General features: G+C 41.4%; 2 protein-coding genes across 2 annotated transcripts; both read left to right on the forward strand.

Annotated features, from left to right (window-relative positions):
• The first annotated feature begins 1,241 nt into the window (after window positions 1-1,241).
• On the forward strand, window positions 1,242-2,609 carry LOC137980958 (uncharacterized). Its single transcript, XM_068828340.1, has one exon. It carries the CDS (start codon window positions 1,242-1,244, stop codon window positions 2,607-2,609), a length of 1,368 nt encoding a protein of 455 aa, XP_068684441.1.
• A 424-nt stretch (window positions 2,610-3,033) lies between these two features.
• On the forward strand, window positions 3,034-3,768 carry LOC137980959 (uncharacterized). The gene has a single exon (XM_068828341.1). The coding sequence runs from the start codon at window positions 3,034-3,036 to the stop codon at window positions 3,766-3,768; it is 735 nt and encodes a 244-aa protein (XP_068684442.1).
• Window positions 3,769-20,000: the final 16,232 nt, after the last annotated feature.

Here is a 20,000-nt window from a genome sequence, read left to right on the forward strand (position 1 = left end):
AATGAAATTCAAGTGTTGCTGTCCCGCGAAGGGATCGCCTTTGGCGTTAAAGAGAAAATGTCAGAGTTTGTCGCTGCATTCGCTGCTTTCCAGGAAGCTCATGTTGTATATATGTCGTACCTGTCTGACGAGTCGAGCATTTTGAGGTGCCATGAATCTTTCCAACGTGAGTCTGTTCGAAAGGATGACTTTATCCATGAAGTTCAAGGTTGGATTAAAAGAACTGAGGAAGTGGCACGTTTAGACTCTCAGTTGCAACCAGAAGACTCTGCAAGTCAGATCGTGTCGAGAACCTCAGCCTCCAGACTTTCTAGTAGAAAATCTCATCGTTCTTCTTGCAGTGGTTCGCGTGGAAGTAATGTATCTTCATTGTCCGTGGCCAGAGCTAAAGAAGCTGCACGTGTAGCAGAGTTAAAAGCGGAAGAGGCCGTTCTTCAGAAGAGACAGCTACTAGTTTCTCCTATAACTGGAAGAAGAATGCTTAACTCTAGAAACGACGTTGGCTAAATCCCAGGCCCGTGAACAAGCATTAACATCCATTGTAGAGGCTGTCGATCATCCGTGTCCTTTGGAACAAAAGGAGACCGCTCCTAAACCACGCTTGGTTGCTCCTGACCCTATAAATTTAGAATCGAAGCAATGTAAACAAAACCCGCATTTTCCGGAAGAAAAGCATCGCTCTAACCATAACCAAGAAGCAGCAGAGTGGCACGATCCTCCCTTGCCTATTAACAACGAAAGAGCTGTTTCAGAGTCCTTCGAAGTGCTTTCTTCGCCAAGCGAAAGGGCTTTTCACGAAATATTAGGACTCCATCAGCAACAGAACGCTCTGCAACAGCAACAGAATAAAATTGTAGAGATGCTTGCAATACAACAGAAGAAAAGTTCTCTCCCTCGGCCTCGTGTCCCCATCTTCAACGGAGACCCTATGAAATACGAACCCTTCGTAAGAGCGTTTGAGAGTATAATCGAGTCCAAGACGTCAAGCAGTAGCGAAAGGCTCTATTACCTTGAGCAGTTTACTAGTGGAGATGTGAGAGAGCTCGTGCGATCGTACCATTATCTCCCACCTGAAAATGGTTATCAAGAAGCTCAACGACTGATCAGGAAGAAGTTTGGTGATAAATACCACGTTGTAGCTGCATATGAAACCAAGACATTGAATTGGCCCTGATGTGAAAGTAGAGGATGGCCAAGCCCTAAATCGATTTGCCATTTTCCTTATGAGGTGCAAGAATGCCATGGAGAGTAGTAGGAACCTAACCAAGCTTGAGCAACCCGAAACCATTAAGAACTTATCTCTGAAGTTGCCGTTCAGTTTAAGAGTAAGATGGCGCCGCTTGGTAGATGAAATCATGGAGGATCAAGGAAGGGCTATCCGGTTTAATGACCTCGCTGAGTTTGTCGACCATGAAGCTCGCGTAGCCACCAACCCTCTCTTCGGGAAGATTGTCGAAGACTCTAGGCCTAGACCTGATACACGTCGAGGTCTCTTGAATGAAGGATCCCACGAGAAAACGAAAGAAAGACGTAGTTTTGCTTCGCATGTTAACAATTGCCTGACCTCACCTGCTACCAGGGAATTGCCAAGTTCAGACTTACCTCCAGTAGAAGAAGTCTCTTGCCTTTATTGCAAGGATCATCACGCCTTAGAGAGCTGCAAATCTCTTAGGAGTCGCCCCTCCGGGGAACGAATCGAGTTTATGAAGTCTAAGCGTCTTTGCTTCGGTTGTTTGTCCACTGAGCACATAGCAAGGAATTGTCCGAAGCAGAAAACGTGTGCAATTGTCAACTGCACAAGGAAACATCCAACAGTTCTCCATACGAATTCTGTTGCACGTTGCCCAGAAGCTAACAATACCGCAGCAAGTACTTCGTCTCGCGAGGAGGTTCTGCGTGTTCAAAGTGCTATGGTCAATACAGGCGAAAGAATTAGTCCCTTTGTTGGGACAGACACCTCGAGGACAGCTATGGCCATTGTTCCAGTTAAAGTATGGCCTAAAGAAAATGGGACACCTGTAATCACTTACGCCTTCTTAGATAGCGGCAGTTCTTCCACGTTTTTTACTAAAGCCCTAATGAGACAGTTAGGAGTAAATGGCCAAAGAACTTTGATTTCTTTGACAACGTTGGACAGAAAGAACAGACTCATTGACAGTTTGGTTCTGCAAGATCTGGCTATTTTCGACCTGGAGGAGAACGTGTTTGTCAAATTGCCTCCCTTGTACACAAGACCCGAGATTCCCGTATCAAAGGAGGATATCCCAAACCAGGTTGATGTTGACAAATGGCCACATTTGAGTGGAGTGTACTTGCCGGATGTAGAAGCAAAAGTCGGTCTCCTAATAGCCAGTGACGTCCCGCAGATCCTCAATCCTCTAGAAGTGAGGCATTGTCAAGGTGGCGGCCCTTACGCATCCCGTACAATTTTAGGTTGGGTTGTGAATGGTCCCTTAGCGTGTCGTAGCCACCGCTCACGCATATCCAGTTTCTTTTCTAAGGCTGACCACGATCTCAACCAGATGCTGAGGGACTACGACAATGGTGATTTCCCCGAATCCAGTGCAGATGATAAACCTGGATGTCCCAAGAGGAGCTGCGTTTCTTAAAGGACTGGTGCTAAATAGTACGGCAGTTCTGAAAGAAGGTCATTACGAAATGGCTTTGCCATTCAGAGATCGTGAAGTCGCGGTGCCAAACAATCGGGTACAAGCTGAACAGCGAGCGCTATGGCTGAAGCGGAAGCTCCATGGTAACAAGGACCTGTATGCTGACTACAAGGTCTTTATGGCTGAGATTCTAGAGAAGGGCTACGCCCGTAAAGTTCCCGTGCACACGCAAGCGTTAAACTGTGTAAAGTGGTATACCCCGCACCACGACATCTACCATCCTCCCAAGCCTGGTAAGATACTAGTCGTTTTCGACTGTTCTGCTAAGTTTCAAGGAAAGTCGCTCAATGATCTGTTGGTCCAGACTTAAACGAACACGTTGTTCGGTGTATTGATGAGGTTTTGCCAAGAAAGGATAGCAATCATGGCGGATATTGAAGCGATGTTTTACCAGGTTAGAGTAGCCGAAGAAGACCGAACCTTTCTCCGTTTCCTGTGGTGGCCTGAGGGTAATCTGGACGAAAATCTCGAAGAGTATCAGATGGTTGGGCATTTGTTTGGAAAAGCTTCATCTCCAGCATGTTCCAACTTTGCCCTGCGAAAGATGGCAGAGGACAACAGCGACCACTTTCCAAGGAAAGTTGTAAGCTCGATTAACAAGAACTTTTATGTAGACGATTGCCTGAAATCCTTACCATCAACTGAAGAAGCTTTACAACATGCAAGTGATTTAAAATGTTTGCTGTCAAGAGGTGGATTTCATCTGACCAACTGGGTTAGTAATAGTCGCAGAGTCCTTGATGCCATCCCTGAAGCCGAGCGCGCCAAAGAAGTAAAGAACTTGGACCTTAGTAAAGAAGATCTACCATTCGAAAGAGCCCTTGGAGTTCGATGGTGCATCGAAACGGATACTTTTGGGTTCAAGATAGACCTGAAACATAGCCCACCCACACGAAGAGGAATCCTTTCGGTTGTGAGTTCAGTTTATGATCCTCTTGGTCTCGCTGCACCGTTCGTGTTGCCAGCCAAACGCTTGCTTCAAGATTTATGCCCGGAGAAGCTAGAATGGGATGATGCGATCTCCTCAAATTACGAGGTTTTTTGGGAACGATGGTTGGCAGATTTACCCAAATTGTCTAAATTCTCTGTCGAACGCTGACTGAAGCCAGATGGTTTTGGTGTCATTACGTCCAGTCAGCTGCATCATTTTGCTGATGCATCTGAAATCGGTTATGGGTCAGTTAGTTATCTTCCGCTTGTCAATGCCCGCAATGAAGCCCATTGCTCCTTTCTCCGCGCTAAGTACCGCTAAGTACCGCAGTTCTGCGCTACGTCAAGAATGAAACAAACCGGTACCACACCATTGTTGCCAATAGGGTGGCGATTATTCGTGACGGGTCCCAGCCTAATCAGTGGTTTCATGTCAATGGCGATAATAACCCTGCTGATGACGCCTCGCGTGGTTTTACGGCAGATATTTTCCTTCGTGAACGTCGTTGGTTAACGGGGCTGGCATTCCTTTGGAAGCATGACATCATGTGGCCAGCGCAAGATGAGCTATTTGGCGAGATTGCAAATAATGATCCTGAAGTGAAAAGAGAAGTTCGAGCCGGCCTGTCTTCTCTGAGCACCCCTAAAAGTCATTATTGCAGTATGCTAGCAAATGTTCCTCATGGTCTCTCCTGGTGAAAGTCGTTACCTGGCTTTTTCGTTACAGAAATAATCTCCTCAAGGCAAGTAAAGGAGACAAACCACGAAATGGCAGTCTTATGCTTATTACCCTTGAAGAAATCCAACGGGAAGAGGGAGAAATTCTAAAGCACGTCCAGCGGCAATCCTTCCCGGAGGAAACGGCAAATCCTAAGAAGCAGGTTAAGAAGAGTAGTAGCCTTTACAAGCTCGACCCAATCTTTGTGAATGGTCTGTTGCGCGTGGGTGGTAGACTTCGCAACTCTACGTTCTCTTCAGAGTAAAGAATCAGATTATTCTCCCGAAAGATGATCGCTTGAGCAGATTAATTATCGATCATTATCACAAGGCGTGTGGCCATTCTGGAAGAGAGCATGTTTTGTCCCTCATCCGCGAAAGATTTTGGATAACTCAGGGAAGTTCAGCCGTAAAGAGTGTTCTCGCAAAGTCCGTCATATGCCGACGTTCACAAGCATGTCTTTGTTAACAGAAAATGGCTGACTTGCCAGAAGAGCGCGTTCGACCTGACAGACCACCGTTCACGTCAGTTGACTTAGATTTCTTTGGTCCATTCCAAGTTCGTTGTGGTCGTAGTCTCTTTAAGAGATACGGTGTAATTTTCACCTGCTTAGCTATCCGCGCTGTGCATATAGAAGTTGCTTTCAGCCTCGACACAGACTCCTTTCTGTTGGCTCTTCGAAGATTTATTGCGAGAAGAGGTCAAGTAAAGGAAATCTATTCAGACAATGGCACCAATTTCACAAGTGGTGAGCGAGAGCTCCACGATGCTATTTCAGAGTGGAACCAAGAGAAAATCCACAATTCTCTATTGCAGAAAAATATCAAGTGGACCTTCAGCCCCCCTCACGGTTCCCATTTTTTGTAGGTATCTGGGAAAGATGCATACGCACCATCAGGAAGATTCTTCGGTCCTTACTGAGGGAACAAATAACCGATGATGAAAGTCTACTCACGCTAATGTGCGAGGTCGAGAGCATCCTTAACAGTCGACCCATTTCGGCCGTATCCAGCGACCCCTGCGACTTGGAGGCCTTGACTCCTAATCATTTGCTTTTACTAAAATCTGAAGCCCCCTTGCCTCCTGGTCTATTCCAGCACAAAGATCTACTTTCAAGACGCCGTTAGAGGCAAGTGCAGTATCTCGCGGATGTGTTTTGGAGGAGATGGTGCAAGGAATTTCTTCCCCTTTTACAGATTCCTCAAAAATGGGTTCGTCCAAGGGGAAATCTGGCAGTTGGAGACATCGCTATAGTCGCAACTGAAAGTTCACACCGTAATTCGTGGCCTTTAGGGAAAATCGTTGAGGTGTTCCCCGACAATAGAGGATTTGTTCGCCGGGCGAAAGTGAGCATGAAATCAGGTGCTTTTGAAAGACCTATTGATAAACTCTGCCTTCCGGTTGAAGGAGAAGAATGAAGTGATCCAAGATGCCAATTTTGAACGTTGTTTGACTTTAAGACTCGATTTCCAGATTGAAAAACGCTGTTTTAAATTTCTAGTTCAATATTTTCTGCCGGCGATAAATTTCTTAGTGTGCATTTGGTATAATGCAAAACTGTACTTAACGCTACTATGGACTGGCACGCGTAGTTTCTGTTTAGATCTGTTTCGTGTAAGTGACTCCACTTAAGCTGTCTCACACTTAGGGCCGGTGTTAGATCCAAACGTCAAGGCCTGTTTATTAGCGGGGTTGCATTCCTCTCTTAGGAATGCAGTCGTCAGTTTTTTAATCAGGAATTTAGTGCTTAATTTATTCGTTCTCTTAGAGGTATTTAAGGCTTAATTTAGTCATTTCTAGGGTTCTCGATCAGTCATTTTCGCTTGTGAGTAGTTCTAGTAGTTTCGGATTCTGCAGTTTGTTTGTTACTTTCTTCGCTTCGAGCAGTCAATATTCCGTTACCAGCTCCTAACAAATTCTTAACCGCTTTTCGCTTTCACCGCATGGGTTGAGTTCGCGCCGTCATAGGCAGTTGAATGAAGAATAAAGCGCGTTTGAATTTTTATTGCTGGAGTTTGGTGGACGTAAGAAGATCACAGCCAATTTATATGGTTGTTGACTTTACAAACCTAGTTTAATCTGATATATAAATAAAAAGTAACAATCAACTAGCGATTCGCGACTTAATCGTAGGCCTGTACTGAAAATAACTCACTCATCGTTTCCTTTCAAGTAGTGCATGATTTGTATTCAACAGCTAAAATCACTAGGTATTCATTATTCAATATAAACTTGCAAAATATCTAAAAATTCATCTCGATGAATCAGCTTTTCTTTGATTGTTGAGGCGCGTAGCTTGGATCAAACACTCACCCAACCCCTAGCAAGGTCACTTACCGTGACCTTTCCGCGATGGGGAACTGAAGAAGTGACGAAGTTCTTCCAATACTCTATTTCTAATTGCTGTTAGTTGTAAACTAAACGCTCCAAAAGACAGCAAATAACTTCTGCCTTTTTTATGAGCAATAATGACGGCATGTTATTCCGTAATGGTTCATTATTTCAACAAATGACGAATAACAAAACGGAAAGGGAGCTAAAATTAGAGAGTGTTGTTTATGCTAACAGAGGGCTCTGAAAGCCAAATTCAGACTGCCGCTGATTTGCGTTTGGGGAAATACCCGGAAGTTTGACCCGGGGACCATTTAGAATTAACCTAGACTTCTCATTTAGCATTCATTTTACTTCAGAATTTTGGCCCACAATTGAAAACCAACCTCTCGAATTCCACCATTAGCAGGTGGTCCTCGCGTAAGCCAAATAGTATGGTTTGTTTTCGGGATTCCAGTATTTTTACAAAAAGAAAAACGATCGATACTTTGTTGTATGACTATTTAAAGATATAGAAAACTTCAGGCATTAAGATTATTTCAAGAGCTTTTTTCGTTTTCATATAGCGACGCTGTCAATATCGATACATTTTGGCCCTTAGATCAGCGCCGAAGGGCTGAAATCATTTAAAATGAGTTTGGCTTTGTAGCGAAGCAAAAAAACATTTTTTTCCAGAAAGAAATCCAGATTTATTACTTAGGTACCAAACCCATGTAATCGGCAGCGTTCAAAGGAAAATTATTTTTTGACGCGAAATCGATCAGACCGCTCTTAGGGACACTGCCACTTAATGTTTCCGGTTGGTGCTTTAATAATTAAATCATTTTCTTTGCTTTCTTCTACAGAAAAATTCATTGCCTAACTAGTGTATTCCACGGTACATTTTACGCTAAAAACCGATATCGCATGAATCACAAAGCCCTGAGTACGAAATCGGGTTTTCGAGTGAAAAATACTTTGGAATTCACCAGTTTGGCAACGAATTTTTCTTCTATTGGAAGTTTGTAGATGATACAACTGCATCTGAAATTGTTCTCAAGAGTTGTAACAGCAATGCACAGGGTATAGTTGGCAATGGTACTAGTTAGTCATACAAAAATAGAGTCCAGTTGAACTCTGACAAGTGCAAAGAATCTAGAATTAGATTCTCTAAACAGCCAGCCTTATTTGATCCTCTTATCGTGGATGGGAAAGAATTCGAAGTTGTAAAATCAGCTAAGTTCTTGGGTATTACTATAAGTACCGGTAGTGATTAATCATGGAATGACCACGTTGATAGTGTAATTAAGAAAGTTAATAAGAGAGTGCATTACCTAATTTAGCTAAAACGTGCTAAAGTTCCTCCAAAAGATCTGTGCCTATTCTATGTAGCTTCTATCAGATGAGTCATCGATTATGGAATTTTTAGCTTTTGCAATTCTCTACCACTGTATCTTAAGAACGAATTTAAACGTATAGAGAAGAGAGCTGTCTCTATTATTTGGCCAGATTGCGATTATCATACCGGGATCGAAAGCTTGGAGTTTAAAGGGATAGAAGATCACAACAACCATCTTTGAAGATAGTTTTTCTTTTTTTTTTTTATCGGTTGAGAATAACGAAGACCACAAACATAGGTAACCTTTACCCGCAAGGCATGAAAGCAGATATAATTTACGTAAGAGCCATAAATATAAAGTTCCACCTGTTCGTACCAGCTGAGCAAGGAATTCGTTCATCCTGTCCATGTGTGGATGATTTATGAGCTCTTCCCACAACATGGGCAGCGAAGATGTTTTCCTTGTCTCGGTGTCCTTCGCTGCTGTCAAGTTTCCTTTTGATTTGATTTTGAATTGTAATTTGTTATATATATATAGAGTTGTAATTTTTGTAGATAATTTATAATTGTATATACATACATATAGATACATACATATAGATAACTAATTCAGCTGTCGGGCTGCAAATAATAATTTAAGAAACTACTACTACCACTACCACTACCACTACCACTACCACTACGTCGAAAATGACTTTTCATGAAGAGTTCACGGTATAATCGGGTAATTTTGAATTTAGTGGTCCTTGCAGAGTTCGACTTATTTCTTACAACAAGAAGTTAACTTGGCTTGAGCCTGTCATCCAATATCAAAAACCACTACCTAGTCAGGGGTCAACTAATAGAAGCTGACCTCATGAGGTCTAAACTTGAGTCCGCGATATGGTTACGTGATACTGGTCAGGGGATACCTTGTTTTGACAGTTGTCAATTGACTTTAACATGGACGTCCAATATCAAAGATGTACGCTGTAAACGGCCCCATGTTGGGCGTATTGATTATTAACGAAGCTCCACAGCCCGAATGGAGGACCACACTCATAGGAACCCAGCGGTAATGCTCAAAGGCACGTACATACAGACATCTGAGCCTCATCAGTGCAGTGCTGATGTCTAGGATGGAGGTTAAGCTTATAAAGCCACTCCAGATATCGATGTCCCATGCATGTGGTACATCCAAGCCATATATAGGCAATTATTTCATATATAGGGGGAATTTACTGTGAATCGCTGATCAACTTGAGCATAGTGCATAGTGACGCGATCCTCACTGCAGAAAATGTGCGATTCTCCTCAGAGACTGGCATATAAAGTTAAGGTCTTTCCAATTCGGCTGAATGGCCGGGTTGGTTCAGGGGCCTAGTGGTAAGGCATCTGACCGGTAACCAAGGAGACCCGGGTTCGATTCCCGGCTCAACACATTTTCACTCATTTCCTTTGGGGTTGAACAATTTTTTCTTGACCGATTCTAAGAACAGTTCAAGTTCAGGGAAACGAGACACGGGGGCTTTCCAACGTGTGGTTTTCCTACAACAGAGTTGTTGACGTCTTGATTATTGTAGAAGAAAACCGCTGACCGAAGTCTATTCTCAAATTTCTCCCAGTCTTCTAATAATTTGATGCGATTAATATCGCGGGGAATAGGACAAAACGATGGACTCTTACTAAGTAATGAGGTTTGATCTGTATTTAATTCCCGTGACGAAAGATTAATAGGATTAAATTGCTCTTGGTTAGAGGTGGCGTTTAAACGGAGTTGCCTTACTGAAAGGTCTAGATAGCAGCAACAATATAGATATTCGTATAAACATAACAACTTTCTTTAATTTTCCAGACATGTTTCGACGGTACATCCGTCATCTTCAGTGTTACATATTTTGAAATCGCCGTTGAATTTAAAGCGCGCGCGATCTTACAAACTTCGTTACATTGCGTTGTCAATATTGCGTATTAAATCAAAACAGAACAAAACAAAAATTTAAATGAGTGACGCTTAGTTCCTCACAGGGAGAGAGTCAGGTTAATGTGTTTCACCTGCTGGTTGAGATCGGGCTTCTCCCATTTTATATACATGGATTCCTTAAGCTTCACTATATTAAAAAAACCTTCTTTCCTAGCTACTCTAACTACGCGTTGGAAAGCCCCCGTGTCTCGTTTCCCAGAACTTGAACTGTTCTTAGAATCGGTCAAGAAAGAATTGTTCAACCCCAACAATATCCGTTCCATCCCGGAAAATCTTTCCCCGGGGAGAGGCGGGCTTTATCTACACTCAGAGATATTGACGGTCTTACTATTAAGATCCAAGACAAGGGTTCCAAAATTGTAGTTATTTACACGGACTATTACGAGGCAAAAATGAAAGAACAGTTAACAAACCCGCTTCATTACGAGAAATTAGATTCTGATCCTAGCACGGATTTTGTTATTGTTATTACTCAATCGGGTAAAAAGTGGCTTGATAAGGCAAAAATCAATGAAGACATCGCCTAATGGGTTGTCAATAACAACCCCAAGCCGGGAAAAGCTTTTGGCACCATTAAGACCCATAAAGAAGGGAATCCCCTTAGGCTTATTACATCCTGCTGTGGCACGTCCATACAAAACCTTTCAGCATTCACGGAATTTTATCTCGAGCCTCTTGCCCAAGGTTTACCTTCCCTTGTCAAGGACACCACTCACTTGTTGCAAAAAAATAAAGATCTAAACGGAACGGGTCCTTTTCCGAAAAAAAAAAAGCCTTCTAGTTTCGTGGGATGTTGTGGCCATGTTTCCTAATGCCATCAAGGAGGCTCTAAATTCTCGGGAAACAAATTTTCCATCCACTGAATGTATGTTGGAAGCTGTTAAAATTTGTCTCGAACATAACAATTCCCGGTTCCAAGATGAAAATTTCCTCCAAATTCACGGGACGGCCATGGGGCCAAAAAAATGCATGCAGCTATGCAGATATTGCCATGGGGGTCATAGACAAAAAAGCCAAATCAGGGACTATTAAACCCAACTTATGGTGCAGGTATAGGGACGACATTTTCGATCTTTGGACCCAGGGGCAATCTAAATTGATTGAGTTCACTGAGTTTATAAATTCCCTATATCCCACCATCAAGTTCACCCTTGTCTATTCTCCCACATCACTGAACGTCTTGGATCTTACTCTTAACCTTGTCGAGGGATACATCCGAACGGATATCTACTCCAAGCCTACAGACAACCATATTTATTTGCTGCGCAAAAGTGCCCATCCAGCTCACTGCACAAAAGCCATCCCAATTGGTGTTGCTACTAGAGTTAAAAGAAATTGTTCCACCCCAGAATCTTTTGAAAAACAAAGCATTGAATATCAGAATTATTTCATTAATAGGGGTTATAACCCTAACCAGGTTAGACGATAATTTGATAAAGTAAGATCGATTCCCAGAGAGAACCTACTTGCCCCTACAACTAAGTCCACCAAAATGTTTCCACTGGTCTTGAAATACAACCCCAATTTACCCAACATTGGCAAAATCTTGCATTCATATAAACATATCATTTATGATTCTCCCTCCCTTGCAGAAGGTATTCCCCAAAGGGTCTATTATCCCACCCTGGTCAGAGTTTTTCTCTGTCCTTGTGTGGGCCCAATTCCAATACTAGGGTTGATTCCTGATGGAATAATTGGGTACAAAAACTTCTCAGTAGTGTTAGGCCTCACTCGAACTTTGAATCATTACTCCAAATGCTACTGAAGGACAACAACTAGCGATTACCTAAAATCAAGACATTCTTTCAAGCCCCCATAAAATTAATGATAGTAGCCCTGACAAGCGTGATTGTTTTAAATGCAAAGGTAAATGCAACCTTAAATCGGACCATTTCACCAGCGCTAGCTCACATAGAACTTATTCTATTACACAACACCTCCACTGTAAATCTAAGAACGTCATATACCTAATCACTTGTAGTAAATGCAACGGGGCTTTTTTAATTCCAAAAATAGAATAAGGTTTAATTATTCATCAGAGTAATTGTGCAATCAATTGGCTTTTTTTTCAGTTACGCTTAGGCCCATGCTTTTGACTCTGCTATGGTGGAGATAGGTATTCCCACAGGCCCCGTTCAGGGATTCTGTTGCTTTTTAGAACCCCCGGGTGGGGTTCTGTTGTTTTGTTTTTCGTACTGGCGTGGTTCCAGAGGTTTTCTCTGGGGATTTTGTTTTTGCGTTCATCATATGGCCACCTGATTACATGATGTACAAAGTCCTGGTGTTAATTTCAAGCCATTAGCCTTGATGTTGGTGTTTGCCTGTAAATCGTTAGTCGATCCTTATAGGTTTAAGGCTTTGAAGGGGTTTAGGCTTTCCCATCTCACTCGTGTAAGAACCCCGGGATACTCACGTTAGGCCAAGTCACTATCTGGATAGCTGCGTTGCCAGCGTGGTTGTCCTTATGGTGTAGTGGTCATCATACCCTACCGGTGTTCAGGGGGACGTGGGTTCAAATCCCGCTCAGGGCAATTATTCATGTTTTTCATTTGAAAGAATTAATCAGTTGATTTACAGGATGGGTTTTTTCTTTCTTCTTCGCTCACTGCTTGCAGTTTGAGCACTCTTGTGACTCCACAATGCAATCCAACAATGTGTAACCGTGCATCCTGTGCCCAAGTTCAGGAGTTGCCATAAAGCCATTATGGTGATAACCGGGAGGGCACATTGTATACATATTGTATATATAGGGCTGCAAATATGCTCAGGGCTGTGAGCATTAAAACATGGCTACACGGTAATTGCCCTACAGGCCTGTTTCGTAAGGCTTGAAGCCTCACTCTTCAGGAGTTTTATTTACGCTGCTGCGCACTTATTTTTATATCACAAACACTACGTAAATTTACATACATGTTAATGTTGGGGTGCTAAGCTAATTGTTCTGTTGTAGCGCCCTCGCTCGGTGCCTGCATGATGATACTAACTCGTTTCTTTTGTTCAATGTACATCGCTCCGGTTCACAGATAATGACAAATTTCTCGCTCAAGCATAAATTACAACGTTTAGTTGAACTGCTGGACGGTTTAGCGCGGCAAACAATTTGCCATGTAATTTCATGCGCTATGTTGTTATCTTTTAGCGACCATACGTGCTTGCTGAGTTCAGTTGAATTTCTATAGCTCTTATGTTCGAAAGATGTTTTATGATTTCTGTAACGTCATCTGCCGTCAGGCCTACGTATGTTTCAAATTTGTCATTGTCCTTTCTTCTAATCTTTGCCTGATAAACTACACCAGAAGTCAGACATTGGCCGTTTAAGGGGCACTCGCCCTTTTTACGACAATTACAGAGCTTGGTTTTAGCGCTCTCCAGGGAGAGGCTATAGGCCGCCAATAGTCGCTTGTTGTGGCTGTCGATTCGATGCTTTACATTGCCCATACAGCTATAACTGATTTTAATAGTATTCCGGTTGAAAATCTTGTTCAAGGTGTGGCCCCGAGGAAAACACCTGTTCACGAGTGCTAAGAATTTCTTTCCGATGTTGGTGCTAACACTCTTACAAAATGGGGGGTTGAACCAGAGGATGTTTCGTTCTCTGGTTCTCCTGTGGCCGGTCCTGGGGGGGTCAAATTTCAGCCTGTGATTATAACCACTCTCGTCCAGAACTTTCTGGTAGGGTGGTGCTTCACGGTCGAAAGATCTTTCATCCGACGAAATGGACGATAGGCGTCTATTGATCCCTGCTGGAATATTTTTCACGACGGAGGGGGGGGGGGGGGTGGTTGCTTTCTTTGTTGACGTATAGAAGGCTGGCGTTAGGTTTAGTATAGGGCCTATAGGTGTTGTCGTTGAGATCAAGCGTGACGTCCAGAAAGTGTACTTTTTTTTTTTGACTTCGATCGTTATATTGAGGCCATGCTCCTTGAATACAAAGCAAATGTCATTCTTGGTCCTTTCGTTCTCTGTGGGCGTGGCGTTTGAGACCGCTAGGCCGTCGTCCCTATACAAGCCTATCTTGACCCCACACTTGGTCTTGAGCTGTGATAGCAAAAAGCAGCCTACAAGCTCGCACGTTTCAGAGCCGTCAAAGCTGCCCATTGTGACGTCGAAGATGCTGGCACTTTTCTTTTCCCATGAATGCTGCTTGTGAGTGAGAAGGGATTTTTTAGCTTGGATGACAATATTCCTTTCCTCTGCCGTGATGTTGTCGTAAGCAGATGCAAATTCCAACGCTTTATTCAACAACTCCTCACTGATCGATGGGTAAAACTCCACAATATCAAAGCAGATGAAGCTGTGCTGTTTTTTGTTGTCGATTTTCTTGAACCAGTCGATAACAGATGAAGTGTTTTTGCACTGGTTTATTGCGGTGGCTGCAATTACTTTGGCGTTAACCCTGTTGCGGTAAGCATTTGAAGCCACCTTATCCAGCATTGTGCTATTGTTCTTGACCAGTTTGTTTTCCAATTTCTCATGGCAAAAGGGTGGCAAGTCTGTTAAATATTTCGTCCAACCTCTGCTATTGCTGTGCAAAGACTCAACATCGAGAATGTCAGCGGCTGCACCTTGTCTCTTGTTAGAGTTGGCGGTGATTCGTTAATCGCCTAGCTATTTTCGCAAAAAACAAGATCAGGCATGTGCCCCAAAGCTTCGGTGTCGTCTAAGCAGGAGTCTTCAGAAGAATTAGGGTCATCAAGGATATTTTTTCCCTCCACTTTATCATAACTACCACCTGCAAACGCCGTTATGAAGTATGCGTGACAACGAAAACCACAATCCTCTACGCGCTCGCATCCGGCTGACGTCGTAAGGGGTAAGGCCTATTATGGCCGCCAAGAGGTATTTGAACAGGAATGATGTTTAGGCTCTGTTTACAGCTGTTGTTGCTTCGACTTCGGAGTTTTTTTTTCAAAACTATTTAAAGGAATGACAGAAAGAATGCAACCGAAAAAAGGGTTTGTTGTACTTCCTACGCGATTTGGCAATAGTGTTGTTTACAGTTCCGAACTTTCTCGGAAACGACTCGAAAACGTATGTAGTTGTGGTAACTCCATTGGAGTATATTCGGAAGCAACAAGTTCCAAAAGGAACCGAATAGAACTTTAGTGCTGCCACGTTCGGGGAATCAGCCGAGTTTGAGAGACAAATTCGGTATTGTTTACGGAAGCTCTGTACAATGGTTTAGTAACACACTTCTTACAAAATGATAGTTGAGTAGCTGCTGCTGGAAAACTAGACATTTTCCTCATATTACAGTGATATAAGCATCTTTTATTGCCACCTCAAATAATCGAGTTTAAATAAAGCACGATTCGTACGTTACAACAATTAAGAAAAGGAAATTGGCTAGGTTTCCAACTGACAATTTTTAAGAGGTTTAGGTTTTTCCTTTTCATCATATTCTAGATCACAAAAATGTTGTACAAAAATAGGAAAATTGTTTATACTTGGTATTATTTCCTTGATTTTACATGTTCATATAAAATATCTAGCTGCAAGAAAGTACAAGCAATGTTGCAAGTGGGAGAAGACAACTATTTTTAGTCCTAATTAATATCAATACTAATTCTATGGAATATTTCTTTTCTTTTATTGTTACTTGATTCCTTGTGAGTAGGTCTTGAAATCTTCCCCAGAAAGAAAAACTCTCTCTGCAGTGCCAGAATAAGTGAGCTAAGGATTCTTTATCATTCTTACAGAAGGTGCAAATGTCATCATTTTTTAGGCCAATTTTGTGAGGGTAGTCGTTTGTGGCTTGTGGTTTGTGGAAGACAATTAGTTTGGACGCCTTACGGTAAAAAGGAATTTGATAAACCGCATTCCAGTTTATCGACTCAGGGATTTCCAGGTTGCAATCTACAATCCATTTGTTTTGGTTGCTGCTATAGGGATGGTCTGCTTCAATTAAACTGATGAGGTTGTTATACACAAGTTTATTTGGTTTATGGGGTTGAAAGAATTTAACGAAAAAAATGTCATCTTCATTGGTATCTGAACGAATGTCATTTTCTCTGGGGCTTTATTGCTGCTATGATGCCGTGAAAAGTAAGATAATTTATTTTTATGTCGAAGCCCTCCCTGAACTCAGCCAAAGAAAGAAAATTGCTTCCATCTTTCATCGAGTGTCTAAATTCATGTACCCCTTTCGTAGCTCACGTATAATAATAAATTGGACTATTTCCCACCTTAATTAGAGAATTGTGCCACAGATTCATTGACCGAAACTGTTCCTTCAAAGTGATGTCACCATTGAAGCTAATTTCGGAATTTCGGACAGGAAAGTGTCAGATATTTAATAATATTTGTGTAGATCATTTTTGTTAATATTTCCCTTAAAGATGTCCGTTCCTCCCTGTTCTGTTGAATGTAAATCGAAAAACATCTTCCACTTTCCAAGGTTGTCCTTATCTAAATATTTTTAAATCCAGGCTGATTTAAATGCTTTATTGAAAGATTTAATGTCTATCATCCTTACGCCTTTGCTTTGTGTTCACTAATGACAATGTCTCGCTTTATTTTGCCCCCCTTTCCACCCCATAAAAAGTTATAAGAGATCCTGTTGATCTCATCCAAGGCTGTATGATTTGATGGCAGGGGGGGCAAGAATATAGACAACTTGAGATGCACAAAAAAGTGACAAGGCTCTTTAATAGTACAGTAGTTTTCCCTGACACACTCAGTCTCCGTTATTTCCAGGAGCTTTTACGACATTTTGTGCTTTTTCTATTTTTGCATCATAATTTGCTTTTATATTTGCTTCAGAATCTGTGGTATCCAGACTCCTAAGAATTTACCCTTATTAACCCACTTAAGGTTGTTGTTGTTTTCTTTTTTGAGGGCAAACAACTTGGCGTTGGGACCTATCCACAAAACTTCTACTTTCTTGTTATTAAGTCGTAGACCAGAGATAGAACTAAACTGTGTTAAATCTTGTAGAGCTGCTGCGAATAATTCTTTAGAGCCATCTAGAATAATTGTAGCGTCGTCACAAACTGGCTAATTTTTATTTCTTCGCCCTGCACCGAGATTCCTTTAGTAGTTTTATTTTGTCTCATTTTTTTTTGCCAAAGTTTCACACAAAGAATAAAAATGTACGGAGACAAAGGGCAGCCCAGCCTAACTCCTATCTGTAAAGTGAAAAAGGCGCTTGCCCATCCATTATTTAAGATGTAGCTTTCAATAGTGTTACGTGCTGGTATAACCAAGAGATGTCCGCGAACAAGGCATGAATGAAAATAACTCCCGAGTACGATGTAAGGCACGCAACAAAAGTGTGACAACGAGCAGTTACCCTTTTTAACTATTATTTATTAATAATTAGTTATACACTTTTACATTACGTTAAGCAGTTCGTAAAGCAAAGCGGGCTTACTGTCTTTCGTGGCCTTTCAAGCATTCATCTTGATTAACTTTGAAATCGAAGTTCCTCGATCCGACTTTAGACATCAATTCTTGACTTCCATGATTCACTGGATTCTTTCCACTCACTGGACTTTCTGTGTAGACAAACTCTCACGAAGGACTTCAGAATAAACTCTGAACCCTTTATCTTCTTCCCTTTTCTCCTATCGTCTCTTTTTTCTCTTTCTTCTCTCCGGATATAGCAAGGTCAAAGGTTATAGCTCCACCATTGTTATCGCAGTTGACTATAGCTTCCTCACAGTACAGCATCCATCCATAGCATAAGTTCAATCACAGCCAGCCACGGGGGTAAGCCCTCGCGCAATTGAGTTTTTTTCTATAACTTACAAGCCTGCTTTTATACTTTTACTCTAAGCATCTAGAAAGTTCTGTTGCTATTTATAGTCTATTACAAGGTGTCCTGTTTGTGAAAACTGCTCAGTCACATCAAAGAAATTTCTGGAAAATTACAGATAGTTAGATAATTCTAGAAACGTCTGGAATTGCATGACAGATCAACTAAAAATAATTCTGATCCTCATAAGAATAGTCTGGTAACATAGCTTAATCCAATTTATAATTGATGAACCGAAGTTAAACGATTTCAGTGTTTTCCATATGAATGATCTTTCCACTGTGTCAAAGGCTTTTTAAAAATCCAGAAAAAGAAGTTGTCCAGTGATGTTTTTGGTAACAGTGTAATTTATTATGCCCTTGATCAATCTTATATTCTCTCCAATAAAACCGCCTTTCATAAAGCCAGTTTGGTCATTATTATGTTTGTTTTCCCAGATCATGCTTTTCAGTGCTTGTAAGCATTCCATCTTAGTTAAGGGGCCTTCGCATTTTTCCTTATCCTCAGGGTCCAAGGATTGAAGACCCATCGCGCCGAAAAAGGGGTGCTGCTATCAAGGGAATTTGTTTTGGAGCTGTAAATGTCGTGATAAACGGTTTCGCATTCATTAAAAATGTCATTGTCTGAAGAGATAAAATCGGTGTCACTCACCTTCAGTTGAGTGATTATACACTATTTTTGTAATGTCTCTTCTCTAGGTTTAAGAAATGCTTTGAATTATTTTCACTTTTATAATGCCACCTACATTTTCTTTGAATTGTGATTGTTTCTTTGCACTCTTTGTTTCTGTTTGCTATGTCCTTTTGAAGATTATCCACTGAAGACTGCAATTGGTCTTTTTTTTTTTTTTTTTTTCTAGCAACCTGGTGGGCAGGTTATTTTTTCCCTCCTAAATGCTCTGTCGGATATTTTTTTTCCCCTCATTGCTCTGAAGATTTTTTTTTTTTCCTCAAAAAAGTGTCGTGTTTACATTTACAGAATGTATTTACATTTACATTGTGGTTATTGCAGTAATAGTTCTAATATGGAGCTGCAAAGCCTTGAAATGTTGTAAGCTATAAAAAATCATTCTTGTATAGCTACATGTTTCGGAATGTCATTCTTTAGAATCTTTTAATATTACCTAATAACAATATTCAATAGAAAGTAATTACATGAAAACGCTTCAGTTGAAAAGATTAAAAATGAACAAAGTATTTTTCTTTGTCTAATAAAACTTGATTCCTCAAATAGAAAATTTTACCTCCATTACTGCTTGTGATAAGCTAACGAGTTTGGATACACTGCGAGCCAGCAAGCCAGAAATCCCTGATCCCAATAACCGCAGACTACCTAAGGAACTGTAGGCTAACTTCAGTGCTATAACTAGGCTAGCCAATGTGTAATTTAGGCTAAGGGTAATAGCTTGCATGACTCCTATGACTTGGAGCCATGTGAACCAAGCAAGCAAGAAATCCCTTATCCCATGATAAGGGCAAACTGCAAGCTACCTAAGCTAACTGTAGGCCAACCGGTGTGACGTTTAGGCTAACCAGAGTGTCATTTAGGCCAATCAGAGTGTTATTTTAATAGGCTCACCAGAGTGGCCCGCTGGCTTGCATATTATCCGGAATTGTTGCAGTTTTACTAGAATTTTCTAAAGCCCCAGGAATGATGAAATAGCTTTGCAACATTTTTTTTTGTCTTGCTTGCACCAGTGCAAGAATTTTTTTTTCTATTTCATTTGTGCTGGATGCAATTTTTTCCTTCCAACAAGCGCTTGCAGGAATGTTTTGTCAAAATCACCCACCCAAAGCGATAAAAGTGTTGGACTCTTCTGCAATTGGTTCTTTTGACGTCTCCGTGGAACATTTGTCCACGTCAGTAGCTGCCATTTTCCTTGGGAAAGAGAAAACTACAAGGCGCGGGAAAATACAACGACTCAAGAAAAAAGAGAAACTACCTAAATACAAAAACAAAAATTGGCAAAACATACCTCTGAAGATTCCGGAAGTATCCAACGAAAAAAAAAACCGAATAAAACTTGAAGAACGTAAAACTGCAGCAGAGAAAAAATAATAATAAATGCTGTTGATCTAAATCCTCTTCGCCTGCACGATACGAAAGCACGTCACAACTGATCGATGCATTGCGCTACGCTCTCTCGTACCAGTCCCTCGCGACCTTGGCTGATGACGAAATAGAATAGATATTTTTAAGTCATGGTTATACTTGGCAACGTTATTTTTGTATCCTTGGCTTGCACCTCACGTCATGGCAGCCTTGTTGGTGCACTGAACAATAGCGAAAAAGTATTTTGGGGATTTGTTTCTATT

This window comes from Montipora foliosa, chromosome 12 (genome assembly GCF_036669935.1).
Source record: "Montipora foliosa isolate CH-2021 chromosome 12, ASM3666993v2, whole genome shotgun sequence".
NCBI classification, from domain to species: Eukaryota; Metazoa; Cnidaria; class Anthozoa; order Scleractinia; family Acroporidae; genus Montipora; species Montipora foliosa.

What these genes read in the sequence shown, in the direction of transcription:
- LOC137980958 (XM_068828340.1), top strand. Translation starts at nt 1,242, where the DNA reads ATGGAGAGTAGTAGGAACCTAACCAAGCTTGAGCAACCCGAAACCATT.
- LOC137980959 (XM_068828341.1), top strand. Translation starts at nt 3,034, where the DNA reads ATGGCGGATATTGAAGCGATGTTTTACCAGGTTAGAGTAGCCGAAGAA.